Genomic DNA, 27110 nt, shown 5'->3' on the forward strand with positions numbered 1-27110 from the left:
TGTATTGGCCACCGCCACATCGTGTTTATAAGGTTTTACGGCTCTGTTTCAATTTATGAGACTATGCGCACCTAAGTTCCATACCACCAGATGCATGCTATCAAACAGTACACTAATTTCCCAGCATCGTTCATTTCGGTTCCAAAATCCATTTTTGTCCACATAACTCATAATGTACCAAGGTTAATGACTACAAAAGCAGGATTGGATCAATGGAATGGTTATGTAACAAAGTAGGGAATGCCAAGTTTGACCCTCTATAAACTGTCATGAACTTAAAGAGTGTTCATTTTCCCTTTTCTTTTGGATCTTTTCGTTGGTGTTTGAACATTCTCTCATAATTATCAAAAACGTTTTTCTTGAATTTAACAAGCAAGGATAAGAAAATTAAAGCAGACAACGGTTATCATATCATATGAAATCTGTATAAGATAGTCATGTGTTCACAAATTCAGTCATTGGATACATGAATTTCAAGGATCTCTCTTTTGCTGCATTACTCTATTGGCGTAAATCCGTTTACAGATACAAATATATAACTAATTTAGAATAGAATTTCCAATATATAGAATGTTAATTAATAGTTAGCATATTTACTTTCAATCAGAAACAGTTTCCAACATGAACTTGTAACTGTTATGAATTAATTTACGAAAGACAGTGGAAAAGTATCCGCATTTTCCTAGATTTGATTGGCATCAAGGTCGCATTCCAGATAAATATAGGCCAGATTTCTTAAGATGTCACCAGAACAAGAAAAATTCCTCAAATTCAAATTAGCTAGTTGATATAGAAATGGAGAAGACCATTAGTTGGATGATCGTTCTCTTGGTCATTGCTGCTTGTGAGTTTCAATATCTACCAGTTTAAAATATTAAGCGTCTTGTCATCTGTGTGAATCCTCAACACCAATTTTGTGCATGATGCGGGTTTACCTCATTTCTCCGAGTTTTCAGAAGCAAAAACTGTGGAATTTTGCCATAAAAACTCAGACTGCGTAAAAACTTCATGTGCTGGGAGCTTTGTTTTGTGTGTCAATGGCGTATGCACTTGCGAAGTAGCCCGCAGCCTTGCACCAGCAACAAACGACGCTCATCTTCCGGAGGATCCAACATGGTGTTCCAGTGTTAGTGACTGCAAAGGCGTCTCTTGCATCACGGTTGGATGGCACGTTGATTGTGATGATGGTAGTTATACATGCGTCTGCGTCTCTTCGAATTCATAGATTCGACTCAATAAGTATTGAGTCCTATATGAAATAAGTATTGAGTCCTATATGATATTTTACTAATGAATAAGATGAAATCAATTACGAGTCGTATTTTCATTATGTATGCATGTCCTTCTGTGAGAGATCAGATGCTTAAGAGATTGATGTTTCGTATATATTCCTTGAGGTCAATCAAAATGCACAACGACAACAGAAGTTAACAGCAAAGAGGAAAAAAAGAAGATTTTAATGCAGTCGGGAATTTATTTAATCGTAGTCCAAGTAGTCGACCACATAAACTGATCGGAAGTTCCACATGTAAGCTGGAGTTTCTTGATGTCTATTTTCCAACTAGTAGTGACATTTCTGGCCTGAACTGATTCTGTTGAGTTTATCGGGGGCAACACTGGGCATGGCTCTAAAGAAGAGCGAAACTAAAACGAACATGAAGCATCTCAGTTTGATGGGGAGCGAGTGAATCATAACTCATTTGTGATTGTTATTCGCGTACATTCATACTGCAATACACAGTTACACACACACACACAATATATTAGAAAATCATATATCACATATAACATTTTTCAAGTCATCATGAAGATTTACGTACGGCCATCCTCTTGAGTGCACATCTTGTCATATCAGCCGTCTGAGTAGAACGTATTCAAGCATTCGCTGAGTGCCTGACAACAAGACCACTACAAGTGAAAATCTCCGAAGTAAAAAGAAAAGGGAAACCAGAAACGACCCTTCAGGGCTTCACCAAGGTGCATGAGGGCAACGCCGATGCTGTATCAACCGGACAACATGGCCAAAACGCCTCTTCCTTCGGCTTTGCTCGATAAAAGTTGCATCATGGAGTTGCTCAAACCGCAAGACTTGCAAAGTACAGATTGTTGGTGAATAAGAAATCTGGGAGAGAGATCGCCCAACAAGAATCTCACTCCTTTGATCTTCGAGAAGTCCTAGACGCAACCATCATATACATTTTGGGGGAGAGGTACGATGATCTCATTCTTCATTCGGTGATTACTATGCTTCATTCGATTATTCAATGATTAGATGATTCCATCATTAGATCATTCCCTCTCCTCCATATCTCCAAGTTTGTGAATATATAGGTATTGCTTCCTTGGCCTCTCAATTCATGTTGAGTGGGAGGTTTTTATTGTAGTGGGGAGGAGAAAGTGTTCCACGTATGTCACTTTTCTGATCATGCTGAGTTACCTTTATTTTGTCAACTATCGAGTTAACTTGGGCATTGACCATTGGCTCGGGTCTAATAAATAAAAGGCCCAAAGGTGAAAATTATTCCCCCATAGTGCCTCCTTTTTCATTTTCGTACGAGCTCCAAGTGCAGGAAGGAAAAATATGTAGAACTTCGAACAATAATAACGCTGATATCAATAACAAAAACAAGCCTGAACCATAAGTTGAAAAATGAAATGTGAGTAGACGGATAATGACTTCAAATCGTTTTTACACGGAGATGAACTACTCGGGGATTGCGTTTAATAATTTATTGTCTCGGGGACTGCGTTCAATAATTTACTGTCTCGGAGACTGCGTTCAATATTTATTGTTTCGTAGACTGCGTTTGATTTTTGATTTTCAATTTTCCGATTTCCGATTTTCAATTTTTGATCTTCGATTTTCGATTTATTATCTCAGAAACGTGTTTCCCCCGGTCATGAGCTTCATAGTGTTATCACACAAAATTTCGTAGTAGGTAGCCGCTGAAAAACAAAATCAAAGTACTAGGAAATGCACATTTCGGTAGTACACATTATCAATAAATTTATATGCATATAAAATCAAGTAATAAGAACACACAAAAGCATTCCATAAGGCAATTATCATATCAAATATATTAGATCGACTTGACCTTGAGTTTGGCAACTGTTAGTACCTCTAGATCGATTAACCAATGGATATTGTCATGTAATCACCAAGGATTAGTCCTAGTATAGCTCTTACAAATATAACAACTCAATCATGTTTCGTTAATTGCGAAGAAGGAAATCGATCTCCAGACAGATAAGGCACAATGAAATGGAGAATGACCAAAAGATATACCCACACTCAAAGCTTCATACTTAGAGACGTTTCACTTGAAATCACAACACAATCAAGCATATGCGATAATAAACAGAAACAATTGATCTTAATATAAGGGAATCAAGAGATTAAAGATCATGTGAAACCTAAAACAGTATAAACGTACTTACACACTGAATCATGCGTATATAAAATAGTAGAAACGCTTATAATTGGATTCAATTCCTGAGGCACGACTCGAGAAGATTATACCATGACTCTCTGATGTGAATTTTGATGTATGTGCTAATCAAATTAGAATGTGCATGCTTTCCCTGCATACAAACAATGCACAACACATAGCCAACGAAATCCTCTATGCAAAGGAGATGAGATATAAGCTACATGAAAACCTGACATCTGCCACTTGAGTGAATTAAGCGACAATATCACATATTTAAAAATAGCAATGACTTAACCTGCCAAATTAAACAGTGAAGTAGGATAAGTCGCCATTTTGAAGAAAGTACACATGTCACGATACAATTGTGTCAAGCTTCTCGACTTCTCTTCCCACACAAAGCCAAATTCCACGATCAAGGCATAACAAATTAACCTAAGCTCAACATTAAACCATTAGAGTTAGATTTTAATATTTCCTCAGTCAGAGGGTTGTGCCATCGAAATCAAATAAGCAGAATATGTTTTTAGTATTGATACGATCTTGAACTCTTATCTGGAAGACCATCGCGTCAAGTTACACTATTGAGGTAGGATTCCTACTTGCACCTCGTCACAGTCCTTTGTCGTGCATTTGGCGATCGTCGGGGCCTCGTTCAAATGCCTTTTCCTTCACACGTCTATGAGCCAATCAATTCTCCAACAACTTGAGAATTGGAAGAGCAACTGTACCCTAGAAAACACGCGCATATCAATTGATTAAATAGATGAGACATGAGAGTGAAGAAGATTTTCTTATCGATCACGATGCAATTCTGCCCCCATTCACGTTTGCCCTAGTTTTAATGGCTACGTCTTGGTCGATGGCTTCTCGACGTCTCACTACTCTTCATTTCTTTTCCCATAGACGGCACCACTGTTGGTGCATAAAAATTCCGGGAGAGAGATCGCTCAACAAGAATCTCACTCCTTTGATCTTCGAGAAGTACTAGACGTAACCATCATATATATTTTGGGGGAGAGGTACGATGATCTCATTCTTCATTTGGTGATTGTTATGCATCATTCGATTATTCAATGATTAGATGATTTCATCATTAAATCATTCCCTCTCCTCCATATCTCCAAGTTTGTGAATATGTAGGTGTTGCTTCCTTGGCCTCTCAATTCATGTTGAGTGGGAGGTTTTTGTTGTAGTGGGAAGGAGAATGTGTTTCACTTGCCACTTTTCTGATCATGCTCAGTTACTTTTATTTTATCAACTATCAAGTTAATTTGGATTTTGGACATTGACCATTGGCTCCGGTCTAATAAATAAAAGGCTCAAAGCTGAAAATTATTCCCCCACACAGATCATTGCAGAGGGGAGATAGATTAACTTTCTTCTTTAAAATTACATGTACTACGGTTGCTACCGAACTTGATGTGCAGTGTTACGGAATAGTTAGTTTTGCTGTATTGCTAGTGAGAGCAGGAAGTAAAATTCTCTGTGATGGATATGTGAGTGTGGCTTGTAGAAGCTAGATTCCTTTGAACAATTCAAGATGCTGATCTTGTAAAGTTAATTTTCTGGCAGAACAGGCAGGTTACCCTGCTTTCATCGTCTACCGAACTTGAATCAGAGTTCCAAAAATAACATTAATAGCCCATCGAGTGATATTCTAGGGCCGATTTGAAATTCTAGGAAATGTTGCATTGGCAACGGCCACATGTTTTTTTAGGCTTTAAAAGTTTACAGAGCTCTGCTTCAATCTGTGATCCTATGCAGACCTAATTAAGTTACATTTCTCAAACAATGTACATCCACTTCCATTCTCCGCATCAGTGATTCATAACTGTTTCAGTAAGCTTTTTTTTTTTTTTTTTTCCAGATTAGCCTAGAGAGAAACAACATCCTCCTACGAAAATTTATTGAAACGAAAAAATATACAAAGAGGAATAAAGAATAACAAATACAATTATCCTTCAACCAACTAAAAAACAACTAATGAAAACGAAAATTATGAAATCCTAATCGATCTCTATAACAATGACTCATCATAAAATCTGGAACTGAATCCCACCAAGTAAAACTATCTGAAGAAGCACCGAAGTTAGCAAGAACATCAGTAGCTTGATTGCCCTCACGAAAAATATGGCTCAATCTAAAATGCATTTAGGAGATTCGATGCAAGCAATTGGACCACTCTACACGAAGACTCCAAGGAACTAGATTAGGAAACTGTAGATAAAAAAGAATGAGAGGATAGTCAACCTCTAACCATATAAACTTCCAGTCTCTAACTCAAGCTAATCCAATAGCCTTAATGACCACCATGACTTATGCAGCAACTGAGTTAGGGATATCAAAAGTATAAGAGAAAACACCTAAAACTGTACCTCTGTAGTCTATAAACACCACCATATCCTGCCTTATTAGAACTAATTTTACATGCTCCATCAATATTAACTTTGATCAAATCAAAAGGAGGGGTTAACCAGTTCCACTCAATCACTTAAGGTGCCCGGCGAGGTTTGCAACTAGCACCCATACTTTTAATTACACAAAGCTCTTGAATTATTAAACATGGAACCGAAAGACAACTTACTAGAGGCTGCAACATTACCCGTAATTAAACGGCAAGCTTGAGAAACAATAACTTCAATACCATCATGCCGGGCTCGATTTCTACAATGCCAAATAAACCAAATAGCTGAGGCAAAACATGCAATCCAAAGATCATGTAATTGAGAACTCTGACCAGCCGACAACTCCATATTCAAAAGATCAACAATAGAGCTCGGGACACTATAAAGCTCAAACTTCCCTAGCATAATGAACCAAATAGCTGTTGAGAAAAACCAATGAAGAAAAATATGATCTAATGATTCTCCATGGCAGCGACAAAGCACACACATTGAAACTAGAGATATGTCTATTCTCTTTAAACAATCTTCTGATAGTTTAAAAAATGTATGGAATGTCAGTAAGCATATGATGGAAAATTATCTGTACAAGCAAATTGATATTCATGTATTCACAAATACAATCATTACATACATGAATTTCAAGCTGTTGTTTGGTGCATTTCTGCACAGTACGTATAAAGTAATTTCCCTTGCATAACAAAGAACTAATCTAGAATACAATCTCCAATTGAGGGAAATTAATGTAACTGTCTGTACTCTTTATTTTCAACCAGAAACAATCTCCAGCACTAATATGCTACTATAACTAAATATCTCTGATTTTTCTTAGTTTTAATTGGCACCAAGACCACAATCCATATAAATATAGGCCAAATTCCAAAGAGTTTGGAATAGAGTTCCTCAAAATCGATCAGTTTAGCTAGGTGATATTGAAATGGTTAAGGCTATTAGCGGCTGGATGCTCGTTCTCCTTGTCATTGCCTCCTGTGAGTCTCAATACATTACAGTTCATGAGGCACAAACTAATGAACTGCATGTGTGATTTGCAAACTAAATACAATATATTTATACATGCAGGTTTAGAAGAAGCAAAATCTGAGGAGACCTGCAGTTTTTCCTATGAATGCGTCAAAACTACATGTGTTGGTAGTACTGTAGGCTATGCCTTGTGTATTGATGGCAAATGTACGTGCGACTACGCTATGCGATATGACTCTGCACCAACACTGGCTGTTCATTTTCCGACTAAGTGTTCCCGTGTTGGTGACTGCAAACACGCCTGATGCCAAATCATCTTCAATTCTTGATATGTATTGTCTAGCTATCCAATAAAAATGAGTCTCTCATACTTATATTATCTATTCAGTAATCAGTATGAAGAGCTCCTATATATATAAGAGTCTATTCAAATTGTTACAATTTTTCTAAGATTATCAAACTAGCTCCTGTTTAATTTGTGTATTTTCGGTTTTGATAAGGTCTGCCTTCTTGCCTCCAACTAATTAATTAGTAATTATACAGTTCTACCTGTAATACATATATAATGCACCTGTTGCAGATGTTTGAAGTTCTAAACTGCTTCATCCTATGTACATGAGTTCATGAGATGACTAAAGACCCTCATTTTGAAATATCTTTACTTACAGCCTAAAACAATTGAAACTTCACTCCCTTTAGAGAAGCTGAATCCATTAATGTCTAGTTTTTCACACTAAAGTACACAATCTCGTTCACACGGTCAGTAGCTGACTATAAAATTCATGCACAACCACCATTGGATGTAAATCTAAAGGTTGAAAACAAAATAATTCAGTTTTTAAAAAAAATCTCTTAACCCTTAGATTTATATCTAATGATGGTCGAACATGACTACATACATACAATGGTATAAATTGGTTGTCAGCCAGTTGCTACATATATAAGCTCAATGTATTGATCAACATCATACTTTCTCATGATCCTCATCACAATTATCTTCAACTGTCCGGGTTTGAGCTCATTCACCTACTAGTATTAGGAAAGACTTAAAACACTAGCTTAAACTTGAAGAAGCACCCACCCAAGCACCGAGGACAAATAAGCTAGTCAAAGCTAGGTTTGCAGAGCTGGTAACTTTCAACATGCACTGCACACTGTAAAGCTCTCAAGTAACTTAGCCATGCAACTTTGTTCACCGCACTACACCTTTGCCACCTTTCGAAGGTGAAGATCATAGCAAATTACCTCACCATTATTTTTACACTACCCAAATTCACCCAACCGCAGAGGTAAAAGCAGAATCAGTAATACCACGTGACCACCACCGACACGTGCTCTCACGTTATCGTATACTTATATAAATGGTGTATGGGATACGATTAGAATTGTACGCCAAATTTATAACATATCCGGTCGACGCATCTTAGAAAAGCCACTGCGCAATAGATACCCGCCGCGTGGCATTAACCACCGTCACTTTTGGCTTTTTACACGAGCAAAGCACTCACATGGCTCGCTGACACTACACCCAACTCAGGCACGTGCCAACTGGGCCCTACGCCAACCTCAAGTATTAATCCTTTCCCGAAATTAAATTTTCACATGTATTATTTTGACATTGTAAATTCTTTTTCTGAAAAAAGAAAAATGACAATAAAGACAAAAAAATATCTCTGAAAAATGAAACCCTCTAAGCCAAGCAACGGTCCAGGTACCCTTTCTTTTTCAGGCTTTTCTTTTAATTCACGCAAATAAAGCTAGATAAAGTAAAAAAAAACTAAAAAAAAAGAATAAATAGAAATTTAAACAAAATAAATATTTCCCCAGTTGTTTATTGGCTATTGCAGCCTTATCCTACCGAGGAGAGTCCTCGGGATCATGACTCATCAAATTCAGCCCCACATTAATCAGTCCTCACGTCTCGATGTCTGCCACGTGTTTTCATGCGCCACATGTAACCTGTTGTTCCATTCGATTAACGTCATCAAAGTCTATAAATACACGCATGTTTATTCTAGTAACTTCTTTGAGAGTTACTGCCCCATGAAAAGTAATTGTTATCATATAGGGTTGAGTTTGAAACTTAGTTACACTAGCTAAGTTAGTTGTTGTTTTTACTAGATTCTTGTCTTTTGACCATTTGAGTCGCATGTACGTACAATATAACCTCTGTGTCTAAATGATTTTCTCCAACTTTAAATGAAATATTATGTACGTAAATTAGTTATTAGTATAACGAAATTCGTAGCAATCTTATCTGGTTGTTATCTGGATGCATTATTGTATGACAATAATAGATGTTTGCTAGTTATAGAATTATATACGGGACTACACTACTAACTGAATAAGAATAAGAGATATAGACTAGAGCAGATAACACTTGGGAGCTACACATCTTTGTTACCACCTCTAAAGTTACGTTTGTGGTAACTATTGAAAAAACGTGATTTATATATTTACTGTAGACTCGCTCCTAAACCGACGCGGCCAGGTGAGGTAAAAAATAAAAAAGTGAAAGCCGAAATAAGTACAGTACCAAGAAGAGGGGGACACGTTTTGGGAGATCACCGCCGTGCATCTCCATGGAGTTGAGTTGAGCTGTAACCGTCGTGCTTACAACTGAAGAGTTTCAATAAATTAAACCAACCTGCACAGGGATTAGTTAAAACCATATTATAAAACCAATTAATTAAAACCAATTTTTTTTAACTCAGAGTTAAATTAAGTAATTAAAAAAAACACGTCTCCCCAGAAAAAAAATTATAAGCAGAGGAATCGGTCTGTGAACTTGGACGCTAATGGCACAAGGCTCAGCGACAAACCTGCTAGATCGATTCCTAAGGGGTTGAATTATAACACTTTAATCACGTTTAACCTCTATTTACGCTTAATTACCCAAATTAATCCAATCCCAACCTTCCACTTTTACCCTCCTATTATTACCAGCACCTCGTACGAAATTTCCAATTTACCCTTTCGCAGCAGTTAAACCGGCAGTGTAATCAGCTACTGTACTTGAAGTACACTCCGTGATCATTGTTGTACACCTCGTTGATCATGACCGTAATCATGCATCCACGTGCGTCTGATTTGATGACTTAAACAAAGACGGGTCCCGCCACGGCTTTAATTTTACTTTACTGACCTTAACGCTTCGGAACAGCCGCTGCCGGTCCATAAAAGCAAAGGGGGCAAAGTAGGTAAAGCAAAAAGGGTAGGAAAGTAACTGGAAATAAAGAGCGCATTAAAATTGTTAGAGAAAATAATAAATAGAATTAGTTGTTTTCTTTAATCAAAATTTTATAGGGGGGAGCATTAGTTTTTGCCCTCGTCAAAGGTGTCCGTCTTCTCGCTCTTTCCTTCACTATTTTCTCACTTACTATCCTCTCTCTCCCTTCCATTCTTCTTCTTCTTCCTCCTCGCCATTTCTGCCTTAACCAAAATCCGACGTCCCTAATACAACCCCAACGCTCTAACTAATTGAGCTATGGAGGCACCCGAATATTTTCAGAACAGCTTCTGCAAGGCCAACAATGGCGCCGGTGCAGGGGGCGACAATTTCATGGTCGAGGACCTTCTCGACTTTTCTAACGACGACGCTGTCATTACCGACGGTGTTGCTGTTGCTGCTGCTTCTGTTGCTTTTGATAACGTCACCGGAAACTCCACGGACTCCTCCACGCTTACCGTCATCGACAGCAGCTGTAATTCTTCTTTATCCGGCTGCGAGCCCGCCAATTTCGCCGCTGATTTCGGAGGCCGGAGTCTCAACGAGGTCCCCTTCTCCAGTGACCTCTGCGTTCCGGTATATCTCTATATCATTATATTTCTATATTTTATTTTTTTAGTTTCTTGTTGGGTTTTGGTTAGTTTTGAAATTGGTTATGCGTTTCAATCCCTAAGAAACAAGACGACAAAAGCTACATGAATTCTCGAGGTGGTTACGTAATTTTGCACTTGGTGATAAAAATAGCTCGTTTTCTAGTTTCGATTTTTCGAAATTTGAATTGGAATTTCCGGTGGTGATAGGCTTGGAATTTTGTTAAGCTGATAGATATGTTTTTTTTTGGGGCAGTACGACGATTTAGCTGAGCTCGAATGGCAGCTCACGAGTTTCTCGGAGGAGTCGTTTTCCAGCGAGGACCTCCAGAAGCTGCAGCTGATATCCGGCATGAAAGCCCGACCCGACGAGGCCGCCTCCGAGACCCGCCACTTCCAGCCCGACCCAAACAACAACCATAGCAACAGCAACCACACCAACCCGATATTCAACTCCGATGTTTCAGTACCCGCCAAGGCCCGCAGCAAACGCTCACGCGCCGCACCGGGCAACTGGACTTCCCGCCTCCTCCTCCTCTCCCCCACAGAATCCTCTCCGGAGTCTTCCGACGTTGTACTTTCCGAAACTCCGCTGCCGCCTCCGGCGGCCTCGAGTGTCGGCAAGAAGGCACTAAAGACCGCGCCGAAGAAGAAGAATGAGAATTCGGACGGCGGCTCTGCGCCTGGTGACGGTCGAAAGTGTCTGCATTGTGCTACGGATAAAACTCCGCAGTGGCGTACCGGGCCTATGGGCCCGAAAACGCTGTGCAACGCTTGCGGAGTTAGGTATAAGTCGGGCCGGCTCGTGCCTGAGTACAGACCGGCAGCCAGCCCGACTTTTGTGCTAACAAAGCACTCGAACTCGCACCGCAAGGTGATGGAGCTGCGGCGGCAGAAGGAGATGGTGAAAGCTCAGCAACACTATATACATCACCCGCCGCCACAGCACCACCACCACCATAATCCCAACATGCTCTTCGACGTTAACGGCGGTGATTACTTGATTCACCAACACGTGGGGCCGGATTTCAGGCAGCTGATCTAGTGTGGAGATGCTAGAGTAGCTAAGCTAGGCAGCAAAGTTTTCGAGGTTAAGTTAGCAGCGGCCCCAGTGATCATCTTCTACTTCCTTTTACTCTTTTTTTCTTCTATTTTTTTATTTGTTAAACTAGACAATTTCGTAATGTTATTTTTTCTTAAAGTTCCTAACTGAAGTTTTGAATTCCATCATAGACTGTTCCAATGTTATTAATCCATTGTGGCTCCATTGGAATACAACTAATGTTCTCCCTCACAAGAAAGAAAATGTTACTTTTATCTTTCTCCTTCTTCTCTGCATAATATGATTGAATTACTTATCGGTACCCCAGTTTATAATTGGTATGGAAACTGAACATTTTATAGTTGATTGGAATTAGTAGTCGTTTTTTGATGATTGAAGGCCAACTATCACAAAAATACAAGATGGTGAGGGGTTAATAATGGGGCAAAGATGGCTCTTTCTCTGTGTCTATGAAAACGAGTTCTGTATTATTATGGTCCCATGCATAAGGTAAATGAATTTCGACCCAGAATTAGAACCATCGATACGACATCATTCATTTGCCCCTACCACGTTTGGAGGCTTCAAGGGTTTCAAAAGAGATACAGTAATCATTTTCAGCTGTGGTAAAATGATAATATATAATGATCCCTATTAATCTTGTTTTCCTGAGTAGGAAGGTAAGTGTTTCAATATATTGCTTTGTTAAAGTACGTGTATCAAAATACTACGTGATCGTAACTGATTGTTTATCTTATGAAATATTGAAGAAAGTTAAGTGATCGATGAATGACGATCGAGATCAGAAACTCCCGCACCCTGCAATCTATAATTGCAGAATGCTTGATGTACCGGACCTGATATCAATAATTACAATATCAAAATTAGGGTAATGCTCCATCAGATATATATATATATATATATATATATATATATATATATATATATATGGAGGTTCAGAAGCGGACGTCCTCAAACCCGAAAAAGCGCGGACGTCTCTGTTTTTATAATAAGGCTCTTCGTCGATACTCAGAAGATCAACCCGAAAAAATGCGAATGTTTATGTTTTGATAATAAGGCTCTTCACCGATACTCAGAAGATCATCATGAAAGTACCGAGATAAAATGATTTCATTCTACTATTAGCCTAGCTAGTGAATGTATGATGTAAAAATCATATTTCCTTGATAATATAAATAGTTTGCATGGTATTATCAAATGGACGATTATGAGATTGTCATTTGATCAGTAATCTGAATTAGCAGGTTCGTATATGATACGAACCATAATTAACGTAAGAGTTTTGGTACTAATTAATTACAGATGATTAAGAAAGTAATGGCACAGCACATGCAAGTATGGTTAATGGGGCCTTGTGATTGAAATGGAATGGTGAATATTTTGTACGATATAGTTGTCCAAATGTGCACCCACTTAGCTAGCTGGTGTTTGGTGAGAGATAATCATGTTATCTTGTTCTTCTGAAGTATCATCTTCCAATCTATCGATTGATTGCTAAGGTCTCTCAACCTAATCATAATTTTCTTGACATCAAAAATAATATTCCACTCTCTTTCAAAACTGGCCCTTATATACTCACCTTACACAATTACAATCACAAATTAACCTCTTTTAATTATGACCTCCATGGAATAATAATTAGGCTAGGCAATAACATGTCAACAATATTAGTAAATATTTCTGATAACTATCATCACAGTACAGTGTAGGTAGATTTAGTTGAGAAATTGAAGAGATGTGAGCAAAGATTGAATATTACTTAAATGAAATTGATGGCATTATATAATTATAGGCATAAATGCCGATTTGCACCACAAACTTGACTGAAATTGTCAATTTACACCCCGAACTTGCATTTGAGTCAATTTACCTCCTAAACTTAGTAAAAATTGCCGATTTACACCCTGAACTTGCATTTGAGTCAATTTACCTCATAAACTTGGTAAAAATTGCCGATTTGCACCATATCCGTCAAATTTAATGTTTTCAATCCAATTTTAAGTCACATGTCATGCATTTAAGGGGTAGTATTGTCATTATATATTTATTCATATTGAATAATGAAATAAATTAATAAAATTACTTAAGAGGAACACTTGCTACAATGTTTGTTTTTTCGAAACATGTTATTGATTTATATATTTATTATTTTATGTGATATTGTATGTTAAATGATATTAGAAAAAATATAAATAAATAAATACATTGAAAATTAAAAATAAATGTGTGTTCCGAGAGAATTACTATTCTACCATTGTGTGTGTTAGCCTTATTAGGTGTCCTGTTAGAGATAGATTCACATCTATGTAATAGATTAGGACTCCGAATCCTACTGATTGTGGTTATGTAATGCCTATATATTGGCCTCATTATCAATCAATAAACGGTTACGTTCTGTTCTATTATGTCATTATTATTCTCGTTTTGTTCATCCTCCAACAATGTGTACATATAAAAATATATTTATACACAACACACTAAATTTGAATGGGTGTAAATAAATAATTTGATTAACAAAATAGTCCTCATTTTAAGGAATTTTTTTATTTGTTTTTAAGAAAAATATAAATAGAAAATGACAACATTGACCCTCATGTGTATGACATGTGACGCAAAATTGGATAGAAACAGTTAAATTTAACAGATGAGGTGCAAATCGGCAATTTTTACCAAGTTTAGGAGGTAAATTGACTCAAATACAAGTTCGGGGTGTAAATCGGCAATTTTTACCAAGTTTAGGAGGTAAATTGACTCAAATGCAAGTTCAGGTGCAAATTGACAATTTCAGCTAAGTTTGGGGTGCAAATCGGCATTTATGCCATAATTATATGCATACATTTTAGTGAAAACAATTAGTAGTGGCCAGTGGGATTAACCATAGCAGCCGAGAATGTTAGAAAAGTTAAGCTGAGTAATTATTATGTGGATCCGCCAATTGACACGTGTTGTATCTAGCTAATTATATTACGTCATAGTATAATTAATATGCACGTGGTGAAAATGACAAAAAATTATTTACATATAATAACTAATCACAAATAATCACAGTAAAAATATACCAATAACATTAAAGGGTATGTCACGTGAGATATGTGACGGGTATATATAATAATTTCTCAAGCTAAGAAAGGCAGATTTGGATAGCACATTTTTTGACATCGTTTTCTGCTGCACAAAATCCGGTTGGCGAATTTTGTTACTATCTTCTTGCACAAATTTTCTCACCACTTCAAAAACTCCGAGAACTTCAACAAGTGAGTAGAATTTTGCCACCAAGAGAAGAAAATGATTGAACATGCATGTATTTCGCAAAACACCCTCAACCCCATTATTATATGCACATTTGCACGTGGACTCATTACCTATGATCGATGAACTTCAGCACAAGTCTAGCGCCAAGGACCATAGTAATACAAATCATAATTATCTTGTTAGATAAGTCGGCCGTTTATTTAGAGCTTGAGTTTAACTGTCGTGAAAATATCACGCGACAATGTCCTGAAATTACCTTAGTTAATAACGAATAGGTCTTCATAGTTCATACAATGTCCGATAGGGCCGGGAGTTCGAGTATTAGATAAATATAGGTTGTCTTTGCAATTTTATGGTTATAGTGCAGATTATATAAGTTTTGGTATCTGGTTGACAATGCAAACAATGTATGCAGATCCTAGGCATCGCTGATCCAAAGGTCTGCTAAGTTCACATTCTATATAGATTATTGTCGAGATATGATATCAATTTTAGTTTTTATTTAAGATGCTCTGTGTACTATTTGGCTGTAGTTTTACTTGGTCTTATCGCTAGTGATCAAATTAAGTTAAAGAATAAAGATGATGTACAGGGAAACCAGCAAACCCTAATGGTGGGAATAATGATATTTCAAAATTCCAGAACTTAATAATTCGATCCGATATGTATTTGTACAGTAGTGTGAATTTCCCTGATTTGTGAAGCAAGGTTTGCGGTGATCACATGCCTCTCTTTTTCATGCCCTCAGGCCTCATGCACCACTCACTACTCTGTATTATGATGCCATGACTGACACAGACACCAGTTAAATAAGTTTCTGCATTACTATTAATAAGTATTGTTCTAATAAAGCTGCACTCTATTAGTTAATTGGGATAATCTTTGGGTTATAGACAAGAAAAATACTCCATTTCTTGTCTTGTCTTGGATTGCTTTGTGCTTATAATCACGTAAGTGATAACCTGGCTTGATTACTGTACGTAATCAAATTTTACTTCTGGGATGTGTGACGAAGAGGGTAAATTCAATGACTAACAAGAGAATGATGCAGGGTGAAATGACTTGTGCAGTTGTGCTGCACAGATTCAAGTCATTCAACGAATTAAGAATCATAGCCAACGGGAAAATAAGGATCAAAGAACACGAAAGTCGAGCTGTATTATTGGTTATTTTACCGGTGTGATTTGACTGATTTCTATTATTGTTTTTATAAAAGTTGAAATTAATTTTAGAAATTGAACATCAGTCATCAATATCAGTAAATGCTAAATTAAAATATAAAAACTCCATACGTAGGAATATATGAAGAACAGTATTACGTATGGAAGGGAAAGAAACTCCACTCTCAAATCAGTGAAATCACCATATTCGGTAAAGACTAAAGAGAAACGTACTCTTTACTTATAAAGAAGATCATTAGCAATATTGGACTATTGGTGTGAATGAACATCATCTTAGTCCCTTTCTAACGAACTAATGGGCTTCCATGCACGGGGGCCGGGATATGTTTACATGTTCATTATAGAGTCTGTCTCCCCTTTCCACTGTCACCTCTTCTGACAATGACTTGATGACAGTAAACTTTATGAGCTAGAGCTTTTCTCAATTGCCCTAACATGGTAACCAGTGACGGTCCAAATGAAGAAACACTATTATTAGTTAAGTACCAATAACACATGGTGGAGCTTCCACACATACAACTAGTTGGTAACAGATACAAATCAATATTTGGATTCAACGAATCAATAATACCATCACAATGGAAATTAAACATCTTGTTAAGTTTTCTTCAGGGCCAGGGCCAGGGCCATTTGACAAAGTTCTAAAGACAGTGGTGCTACTGCTCAAATTGAGCCATGTACATAAGTACAATGTAATGGGTGATGGAAGTTGAGATTGGACATGTAGACAATACTGGTTTGGAACAGCAATCTCAAAAGGTTTGCGGATCATACGACCTTTAACTTCTAAACCCGATTATCGAATCTAAGGTCGGAATTGAAACATCGATCCGACTAAAAACTGCAATCTTTAAGGAGAAAGAAAACCCTAAATCAAAAACAACACAATGATCATTCTCACTACACTCTTGGTTCATGTATGATTGAGTATCGAAGAAGGGACCTTTGTGGGAAGAGATGGAGACTGGAGAGACACATGCAACATGCGAGTGTATTGTGATCATGGGGACATTGAGCGCTGAGGCCAATACTCTTTTCACAAATAAATGGGAGACATTGAACATTATCACATCTACCGCCCATGTAATATGTATCCTCATTCCTCAACCTGCACTTCACGTTGTCTACAAGCTTATTCTATATTATCAAGCTCACTGCTACGTGGCGACAACCCCATTGCCCCTTCTTTAGTTCATCCAAACTTCAAAGACAAAATGAAAACGAAAACTTTAACTGGAACTTCGAACACACGCCAGATCTTAGAGCTTTGAACTTATTTTCTTTTCCAGTAAAGAAACAACAATGTACTATATTGGTGCCATGGGAAAATCCATTGGAAGGTGAAACAAATTTGAAGGAGAATCTCAACAATTATTGCAATGAATCAGAGAATCCAATTCCAGCAGCTACATCATCCGTTTACAGAACTGTAAAATTAACTCCAGTAGGTGATGAATAGGGCAACAGAATGATGTGACACTTGGTCTAAGCCTCTATCTTTCGACTTCAATCTCTTATCATTATCGCGGCACACTGAGACCCAGCTCTGAATACAAACAGGAAAATGAAAAATATATTAGACTTATTACTGCAAACAACTGGAGTTCTGGAGGTGTAAGCTGAACTCTTAAGTAATTAATAAACTAACTCAGATAATCAGCATCTAAATATATTACTGCAGCCTGGCTTTGCTATCCACTATCGGAAGTTAGAACTGAAAAACAAAGTGTCAATCCATGAATGTTGGACTTAAAAGTTACAACATGTAAAATATCTCATTGACAAGGCCGGTTTATGAGTATTGTTGAAGTTTTACATACTTAAAATTAAACTATCACATTCATATCAATGTTTCTCAAGTACCCAATTTAAGAACTATATGCAAAGAATCAAGTTAGAGACCCAAAGGATGGATGCTGGGTAATTTACTCAACAAGCTCAATCTTCTCACATCCTTTGTTGGCCTTGGAAGTACAAAATGGTCACCCAACTTTGTAACAATAGTTAGTTCACCATCGAAAAAGATAACCTCGACCTGAAGGTTTAGAAATAAGGGTTGTTCCTATACTAATCTATAGTTTAATGAGAAATTGATAAAATGATACTGCACATGGAACATCATTTTAAAATTTAAACTATGGTATACAACCAATGAAAGTAGTACAATGCAATCTTATAGTCATCTTCAAGCATTTAAAATTTAGCAAATGGGAATGTTAAACATAAGATGTAAGGCTTGAACAAAATTTTCAAGTCATTGGAACCTATTAGTTCCTGTTTGAGAGATAGCTTTTAGTCTCTAGTGACACATAGTTTTAACAACACCCAACCAGGTCCAGAACCTCCAAACAATTAAGAACTGAACCCACAGAGAAGTTAAAGGTGGTCTATGGGATATTCCCCTTCTCTCTCGTGTGACTTCATCCTGAATTGGTTAAGAATACAATGTATAAAGGTGTCAAATTCAGGTGAATTCATCCCGACTCATCAAGTTTTTCTCTCCACATGTCTACTTGATTACTTATAAAAACCACAAATGTGACACCTAAACCAGAGCTAACCCGAAACTTATCAATTTCAAACATTACTAGTAGTACAATGCACCGATCATCCCCAGTATATGAGGAACTGATTGCTAAATATTGAATTGTTTCTGAAAGCTGAAGTATCATCACAGAGAAGACAAACTAAATAACCAATCTACAGTTGTGATATGTAATCTAAGAAGCAGTGATGTAATCTAAGAAAGCAATCGGCAATGATCAGTATCAAATATCAACACTAGAACTCACTCCTTAGTTGTCAATCATTCTCAATTTCGATCATCTTTTAACAGTTGAGCAAATTTCAACGCGGAAGGATCCAAAAACTAGCTCATTATATGGAGTTTTAAAAAAGGTTGCTTACAGATAATAAATACAAAAGATTTGAAGATATCAAACTCCTGGGTTTGCACCGAGCGTACCCTGAGACAACGACCTCGAGCTCCTCGTGTCAATGCCGAGGCATGACGTCATCCGAGCTGAAGAAACCGCCGTGTGGAATGGAAGCAGAGACTGAAGACTACCCAACTGAGGAGGAGCAGACCTGAAAATTCAGAAACTCAAAAAAGGTCAAAACTTCGCTAATCTGATACAAACCCATTGTACAAAACAACGTTAATTACAATCCCCAGATAACAATTGTGCAAAGGATAGAGGATTTCATAATTAGGGTTTGAAGGGGTTTTGCTTACCTTGAGAGTGATGGGGTGGATGGGAGAGAGGAGATGGGTCTGGAGTTGAGAGGTGGTTTGTTGACTGTGGATTTGAGAAAAGAGAAGGCGGATCTTGAGAACGATCTGCAGCGACAAGCCATTGTGGAAAATGGGAGAGACAAATGTCCAAGTTTAGGGTTTTGGGAATAACAGAGAGCACTGCAATTTGGGATGCTGGGCTCTAGGGGTTTTGCACCTTGGGTGGAAATTACTAAAAGGTACCCAGGGCATTAAGTTTGTCAATGTTTAGTATAGTCAAGACTCAAGACTCAAGACATTGCGACTCTCGATTGTTATAAATTGTGTCGATTGGAATAATAAACCCAAAAAAAGGCTGATATAGAGAATGGATTATCACTGATAGTTGAGTTCATGCTCTATCACACAGTAACTACAAGTACTAAAAAAAAAATCTAAGCTGTTAGTTTGAATTTGCAAACTACCTATCATGCTCCTTTCAAGTTTCAATACATTAATACAAATTTACAATATGTTCTCAGATGTCTGAATCAAAACAATGGAAAGTTCAAGCTATCTCCCCTATCCGCAAGTGAAGTTAGACACCTAATGGAATTAGAGAAGCTTCCTTATAACACTAGGAAAAAGGCATCTGCCATGGCAGAATGGTGGAATCAAACTTCAACTTGACTGCATATTATAGGCTTCAATTAGAGAAGAAGGAAACAAGCTCCCATTACAACTATAAGAACAATGATGGTGTAGGAAATAGCCCTTCGTTTCTACATAACTTCAGAGAAGGCCCTGTTTCCCTGTCACTGAATCTACCAATTCTTTTGGTCCTGCACAGAAACTCAAGTAATTAGAAAATATATCTTTTTCCGGATATTCTTTGTATAATCTCATTGCTGAAAGCCATCAAATAGGAAAAGGTAGAAAGCTATAATAACCATAAAATAGGCAGTAATATCTTTGTTCACCAAACATCTTCCATTACTTTCAAATGTTGGGTAAATTCTACTACCTCATCAATTGAACGAAAGGACAGCATATATGTCTACAAACGCATGCAACTAAATGATTTTGCAGCGAAGTGTGAGACACATACCAGGTCCAACGGCAAGAACTGTCTTTGACCCACTCGCAATCTGTGCAAAATGAACTGTCAACATCTCCAAATTTTCACTACAGTTGCAGGACCAAGAAAGAGCTTAAATCTTATTCACTTGGTTCAAGACGGGGTATTTTTATAATTAATAAGGTGTTTGTGTAAGTAACATTATACTCATTAGAAACAAATCATATACATAGGAATCCTCTTAAAGTTTTATTTGGTAACGATGACAATAGTCCAGGTCAACCATCTTCAGATTAATTTGTACATTCCAACATCTTACTTGTGTTCGCCCTGCATCAGCGACAACAAATGTTGGAAGGCCAATATCCTCAGCTGCTTCTTTCAGCTTATTCCTGATATGAAAAGGTAAGGAAATAAAAAACAGAACTTAAAACAACAAATTGGCCAAAAAGAAACATATCCAGTAAGCTAGATATTTACAACAAAATGACCTGCTTACATTTCTTGTTGATTCTTGCATGTAACCGCTATTTTGGGTTGCCCATTTTGCTCCCATTGTCTCAAAAGTGACCTATGGCTGTAATTAAAATTTAATGTTACACCCTTGGTATGATAATTTAGATTCTAAGTGACATTTTCTTATTCATTTTATAAATGCACAAGTAGCTAGCAGTTATAAAATGTCTTTGAACAGCTTTGGTTTTCATTTGATTTTATCATATTCAATTAATTGTTGCGCCCATGGAAGTTGCAACAGATGCTAACTTCTCTTTATACTTATATAAGTTATATTGCACCCACAAAGGCTACAATTGTCCCAATAGGAACAAACATTATGTAGGAAAGAGGGCATTCAGTCAGAGAATTAGGCTTAATATTAAGAAAAGTACTCATAATAATCACCTTTGACTCAGTTCTGCATACATGCCAGTGGCAGCATCTGCAAGTTTATGAAAGACACAGTTCAGCCAAATGAACCCCCAACAGAAAACAAGTATAAATGATGAAGCTAGGAAAAGGAGAGTTATCAAAGAAATTAAATTAGAAACACCAGATTTCTTACTTACGAGCACACTGAGATGCGATTTTTCCAGTTGTCATCTTCAGGTCTCGTCTAACTACCAGAACCTGTCATGAAAATGAGAGACTATTTAAAAACCCAGACAAGACACTACTTAATAACAAAGCCGAATAAGGTCAATTTTTGAGACGTGTACTAGAACATTAACACTATCTGATACAAGAATGGCTAATACTTCACAATGCTAGAAAATAAAGAGAAGTCAATTTAGCAACAGAATTGAAACCAACAAATGTAATAGCAACAATACTTCTTTAGTTTCTACTGATTCATTTTTATTTGACAAGTAGGATTGTAGGAGAGTGTTTGATAAAGATAAGTTCATAACTAGTCTTTTACAAATACTAGAGCAAGTTAAGGAAAACTTTCCCCACTTTGTTATCACTTATCACTGAGACATATGGTTTGGAATGCTAGCCTGACCTTACTCTTTTCACTCTTTAAGTATTGAACTCACATAATACAAGATTTAAAATTCGAAGTACTGAACTCACATAATATAAGATGATGAAAACTCAATTTCATCATTGATAAAAAACTAGATACTCAACATTAACTTTATCCCTTACACCTATGAGGCAATGCAGCAATTAAGTAGACATGTCAACAAGCACCAAAGCATGAGATAAACCACCCAGTAACATCAGACAACACACGCATTCACTAAGAACGTATCAAGAAACCAACCATTTTAAGCTCTTCATCACCATTGGTCGAGACCAAACTTCTCTGTTGGGGATTACCCTCTGAGAAATTTTTCTTCTTTATCCTTAAAGAGCCCTTGCCAGGCTGTGACAAATCCAACAACAGCCCAAGAATGAAGCCAATGACAACTCCCGGAAGGAAATTCTCCGGCTTAAAACTCAAGTTCAACCATTCTCTCTGTTCCGTTTGCTGCTGCTGTCAATCAATGACACATATTAGACTAAAACAACAAGAAAATCCAATCAATTCCGCATTTTAAATCCTAACAAACTATAACAAACTCCCACCCACATAAGCTCATAAATCAACCTTATGGTCTCTCCCCACTTCACTCCAAATGAGAAAGATGCAATATTTTTCTTTTGGGTAGTTGAGAATTCCAACAAGGTTTCATATTGCCGTAATTCTTAGAATTCAAACAAACATGAAAACAAATAGCACTAATTGACCAAAATGAAATCAGACATAGAACCTTTCTTGGATTCTGGGAAGAAATTCTCAATGACCAAACATTAGTATTGTTCAGTGGTCTACAGAGTGTAACTTTCTCAGAGAAGAAGACTGGTTTTTCTGTTGAAGATGAGGTAGAGCTAAAACCAGATATATATTTCTTTTGGGCCTGTAACTCACTGGACCCAAAATATATTGGGCTCATGTCCATTTGCAGCATATGGGCCTCTAATAATTAGAGACTTTTTGTAGACCAGAAACAGGTGTATAAAGCAAAAGGTAAAGAAGTGAAAAACCTAACAAACAACCACCGCATCGAAAACCAGAAGAGGCGGAGCAGAGACTGAGATGGCGGATCAGCTTCGGTTTCTACTTTCTCCTTTTAACTTTTACTTCTATATTATTACATTTTCTTTTGAATTTTGGGTGTTATATTATAATATTACATAAGTTTGGAGCTCCAATTTGTTGATGCTGGTTTTTACTGTACTTCTCTCACCAAACAAAATCATAGTTCATTGCGGGTTTGAGTATTCATTACTCTGTGTAATTGTTATCTTTGTGCTTTCAGGTAAATTTTATCTGTCATTTCTTTTTAGCAATGCCCATAACTTGTTCCATTGGTTTGCCTCTGGGAAGCACAACACTCCAGCTTTACCAATTTGCTATACGCTCCCGCTATTCCTGACGTGTTACTCAAATTTACATAAAGAATCCACCCACATTTCCCTACCTACAAATCCCACATCGCAAACACTTGGCCTAGTTTTGTTCCAACGATCATATATCACAGTTTCCTAATTGCCCCAATTCAACAATGCCGCGGGCCAGCCGCTTCAAACCCTTCAATGACAGGGTGAGGCGGGCTCTCAGCCAGCACATTCGCCTCCTGCACCGCTCCGGCGCCACCTTCTTCATCTTGGGCGACACTGGAAATGTCTACACTGCCACCATATCCACCCACCCTAAATGCAGCTGCCCTGACCTTGTGACACCCTGCAAGCATTTGCTGTTTGTGTATCTCCAAGTGTTGGGGTATTCGGAGGATGACAGGTCTCTGAGGGACGGCACATTCTCGCAGTGGGAGGTGCAGAGCATGCTGGCGCAAGACACTCTGCCTGAGTCGCTGGCGAGGGAGAGCGCAAGGAAATGGTTTCGTCAGCTGTATGGCAAGCAGAGGCAGCAGGGGCCTTCTTCGTCGTCGTCGAGGCCAAAGGTGGTGATTGAAGAGGGTACTTGCTGCCCTGTTTGTTTGGATGAAATGGGGAAGCAAGACAAAGTGGTGGCTTGTGGGACGTGTAGAAACCTGATTCATGAGGAATGCTTCTTGAAGTGGAAGAGGAGCGCGAGGAAGAAGCCGGCGCATTGTGTGATGTGCAGGGCGATGTGGGGTTCGATTGAGCAAGAGCAGGAGAAGTGCTTGAACTTGGCTGCTTACGCTAGCACTAGCGAGGAGTTGGAGGAGGAGGAGGAGGAGGATGATGATTCCGAAGACTAGTATGAATGAGGATCTCTATGACTCGGGTGATTGTAAGTAGATCGGTAGCAGCAGATGTAAATTTGTTATGGAATTATGGAAGTGCGCAGCAGCGTCTTTATGTGGGAATTTTGTCTGAATTTTATGTGGAATGAATGAACGAATGCTTCCATTTCCAGGTTTCATATTGTTATGAGTACTTGTGAATTTGTACTAATCAAAATCAGAAGCAACTCCGGTCAGAATTAGACAACAAGTCAACATAAAATGAAACCAATCAACTTAATAAGGCTACTATCAATGGATTATCAATTTACATTGACATTTTGTTTTTTATCCAAACTGGAGTATTGTGACATTTTCTTTTTTAGTTCACAAGATAAATGCTTGTTTCCGACAGTAATCCACAGTGGAAGCAACTCTGGTCAGGTTTAGTAAACTGAAAATCACACTTTTCGGCCATTAATTCCATAATTCTCAACAGTTTCCGGGCATATAGATTGAGAGAATGCATTGTTCTTCAAGTGTTTGAACTTTGAACTATGGAAGGCTCTCGGAGATCCTACTTTCAAAGCAAGTGTGGTGGCTGCTAATTCTCAGATGGCAAATGTTGGGGCTGGTAGTAAAACTCTCTAGGGAACACGCAAGTAATGCAACTTAATGTTGTATTACAGGATTTGATTTATTTTTTCTTTGTAAAGACCAAAGAGTATATTAGCATAACTATTACATATCTAACATTAGTCACTTACAAATTACTTTGTTATGTGTATGCTGATTAGCACGCTGCTCAGATTGCCACATGGGAGAGTTGTGTTATTGTAACCAATTCAACTAACTGAGATAAAAATCTCATACATGCTATATTATGTTTGCCACATATGTCTACATCAGGTTTATACTGTTTAGGCTGGAGATGCCTCTGCTAATCTGGGTGGCCTTTGGATGTGATTGTCCACCAGATAGCAGCAGTGAAGGTGGTTTCTCTCCTGTGCGCAGCTTCACTCCAACCTCAGTGTAATTTCCATGACTACACGGTTGTGAAAGTTAGAATGCGAAAACGACCATGGTAGTAAAACATAAAAGTGAAGACCTTGCATGCTCCTCTCAGGTGGTAAGAATCATGTCAGGCTTCAGGTATTAAGTGAACCGCGGTAGATTTTAATAAGGACTCCAGTCTTGTGGTTTGTGAAGAAATGCAGGGACTCATAAATACCATCAGAAGGGAGACAGAACTATAGATTAGAACACAAAAACAATCACCGAACACACAAAAACACTCATCATCAATTCATTCAATTTGAACTAAGACAACGATACCAACAGTTTTTTTTTCTTCTTCTACAGGGCTCAAAACACAATTCTCATTGGAGTGATACAAATTCTACAGATATGACATGCTAATCTGAAGTTCATTCAAGATAATTTTTTGCTGGTAATGATGCAACAACAATAGAAGAGAACAACACAAGGTAACTAAAACAATCTTAAAAGCAGATACATGTGTATAATTGAAGTACCCCAATTATAACTGAACTAAGTTGAAACCTTAAAATCAGGTTGAGGTCTCATCAAGATAATTAACAGGGTGTGGTCCGACACCTTTTTCTATCTTTGCTTTAGCAACAATTATAAGACTATTTTGCCTTTCTGGTACAGAAAAACAATGTAGTCTCATAATTGTTGCTAAAAAAAAGAGAGGCCTAAAAGTGCATCACTCTACTACTCCACTGTGTCGCTCCTACATGCTGCGCTGTTGTAGTAATGGAGTTGGTGATATGGTGGTGGGAACGGTTACTACCCACTGCAAACCAGAGAGCAGGCACGCATTCATTCACCTGACCAAACCAACTAAATATATCCAGCAATTTTCATTCAACTGTCTAAAACCCCTTCTGTGCATCTCACAAAACAATAATTTCTAGCTGTAACCAGAAGCCAATTAGCAAAGAAAACTATAGCACCATGCCATATAAACTGTATTTTATCCCTAGCATTTCCGAAAAACAGGTTGAAGCCATACTTTCTCTCAAGTACGTTGCACTACCTCGGACTGCATGATAAAAAAAAAAGCGCATGAGGAACGCATCAAGGACAATCTAGAGCAGGAAATGATTAAACAAGCTACAAGTTTAAAGTTCGTGCATACCTCTTCCAAAGCAGAAAAAGTATTGACAAGCTTTCAGTAGTCAGAGAAGGGCAGAACCCATATCTTCTTGTTTTCCCCAATGTGCCAAGCCTTGACACATCCACCCTTCAGTGTGTAGGCACTCATGGTGACTGGATCATCAAGAAAATTGGGTGTTTACCTTCACTGGATTGAACCCGGAGCAAAGGATCAAACCCCTAATTCGTGCATACATTTTGGTTATTTTGTCATTGTTTGATCTAACCATGACACTATGACCTGTCTTTGGTTCTTGTGATGCCAATATGTGCTCTATAGTATGTCTTGCTTGTAAATATTTATCCTGCGCACTATAAATTTGTTTGGTTTCATCGTGAGGTCTCCCTTGCAATTCATACCACTACAAATTTGTTTGATTTAATCGTGAGGTCTCTAACTCCGTTTGCTTATTGTGAAACTCTCAGGGGCACACCTGCATTCAATTTGACTAGTTCATGCAAATTAGCCAAAATGGTAGCGAACTTGATCATATATAGTCAACTTAATGACAATCCGCTAAAATCAGCCTATATGAGGCTATTCCAGAAGGGAATATTGTACGTTACAAATATAGTCGAATATTGGCCGAACTTCCTCGGCAGTGATCAAACAAAAGGAAATTGGCATGGTTTCTCGTCACTTGACATCCTGATTATTTTGGCCCTGCACCTACTCAGTGGGAAATCACCCGTTTTACGTATATGAGAAGATTAAACACCATCCATGTAATGTAGATTTAGATTGACAGTAAAGTGCAGAGTAGATTAAACACCATACATGCCAGGCTATATACAGATTCATGCAGTTTA

General features: G+C 37.8%; 4 protein-coding genes across 5 annotated transcripts; 2 read left to right on the plus strand and 2 right to left on the minus strand.

The window, feature by feature from the left end:
• Window positions 1-10170: 10170 nt before the first annotated feature.
• LOC126783422 (GATA transcription factor 12) lies at window positions 10171-11893 on the plus strand. Its single transcript, XM_050508892.1, has 2 exons — window positions 10171-10619; window positions 10890-11893. Exons 1-2 carry the CDS (start codon window positions 10302-10304, stop codon window positions 11676-11678), a joined length of 1107 nt encoding a protein of 368 aa, XP_050364849.1. The 5' UTR covers window positions 10171-10301; the 3' UTR covers window positions 11679-11893.
• A 5171-nt stretch (window positions 11894-17064) lies between these two features.
• Window positions 17065-19576, minus strand: LOC126783633 (protein NONRESPONDING TO OXYLIPINS 2, mitochondrial). Of its 2 annotated transcripts, none has more exons than XM_050509137.1 (3): window positions 19365-19576; window positions 19095-19216; window positions 17065-17675 (listed from the first exon to the last, which is right to left on the minus strand). In XM_050509137.1, the coding sequence occupies exons 1-3, from the start codon at window positions 19484-19486 to the stop codon at window positions 17650-17652; spliced, it is 270 nt and encodes an 89-aa protein (XP_050365094.1). In that variant the 5' UTR covers window positions 19487-19576; the 3' UTR covers window positions 17065-17649. The 2 variants fall into 2 exon arrangements, with proteins under 2 accessions (XP_050365094.1, XP_050365093.1); XM_050509136.1 differs by having other exon boundaries at window positions 17069-17675; window positions 19037-19216; window positions 19365-19574.
• A 202-nt stretch (window positions 19577-19778) lies between these two features.
• LOC126784306 (uncharacterized) lies at window positions 19779-22868 on the minus strand. The gene is made up of 8 exons (XM_050509777.1): window positions 22680-22868; window positions 22190-22402; window positions 21489-21549; window positions 21325-21361; window positions 20921-20998; window positions 20741-20813; window positions 20452-20491; window positions 19779-20185 (listed from the first exon to the last, which is right to left on the minus strand). Exons 1-8 carry the CDS (start codon window positions 22866-22868, stop codon window positions 20136-20138), a joined length of 741 nt encoding a protein of 246 aa, XP_050365734.1. The 3' UTR covers window positions 19779-20135.
• A 418-nt stretch (window positions 22869-23286) lies between these two features.
• Window positions 23287-24155, plus strand: LOC126784307 (uncharacterized). Its single transcript, XM_050509778.1, has one exon. It carries the CDS (start codon window positions 23475-23477, stop codon window positions 24153-24155), a length of 681 nt encoding a protein of 226 aa, XP_050365735.1. The 5' UTR covers window positions 23287-23474.
• Window positions 24156-27110: the final 2955 nt, after the last annotated feature.

The sequence above is a fragment of the Argentina anserina genome, chromosome 2 (genome assembly GCF_933775445.1).
Source record: "Argentina anserina chromosome 2, drPotAnse1.1, whole genome shotgun sequence".
NCBI lineage: Eukaryota > Viridiplantae > Streptophyta > Magnoliopsida > Rosales > Rosaceae > Argentina > Argentina anserina.

Excerpts from the sequence above, each read along its gene's own strand:
- LOC126783633 (XM_050509136.1), bottom strand. The coding sequence starts at position 19,486 with ATGGCTTGTCGCTGCAGATCGTTCTCAAGATCCGCCTTCTCTTTTCTC. Across the intron at positions 19,217-19,364 it reads TCCACCCCATCACTCTCAAG|GTCTGCTCCTCCTCAGTTGG; the intron begins GTAAGCAAAACC and ends CTGAATTTTCAG.
- LOC126784306 (XM_050509777.1), bottom strand. The coding sequence starts at position 22,868 with ATGGACATGAGCCCAATATATTTTGGGTCCAGTGAGTTACAGGCCCAA. Across the intron at positions 20,999-21,324 it reads TATGCAGAACTGAGTCAAAG|CCATAGGTCACTTTTGAGAC; the intron begins GTGATTATTATG and ends TTTTAATTACAG. Across the intron at positions 20,814-20,920 it reads TGCAAGAATCAACAAGAAAT|GAATAAGCTGAAAGAAGCAG; the intron begins GTAAGCAGGTCA and ends TTTTCATATCAG.
- LOC126783422 (XM_050508892.1), top strand. The coding sequence starts at position 10,302 with ATGGAGGCACCCGAATATTTTCAGAACAGCTTCTGCAAGGCCAACAAT. Across the intron at positions 10,620-10,889 it reads CCAGTGACCTCTGCGTTCCG|TACGACGATTTAGCTGAGCT; the intron begins GTATATCTCTAT and ends TTTTTGGGGCAG.
- LOC126784307 (XM_050509778.1), top strand. The coding sequence starts at position 23,475 with ATGCCGCGGGCCAGCCGCTTCAAACCCTTCAATGACAGGGTGAGGCGG.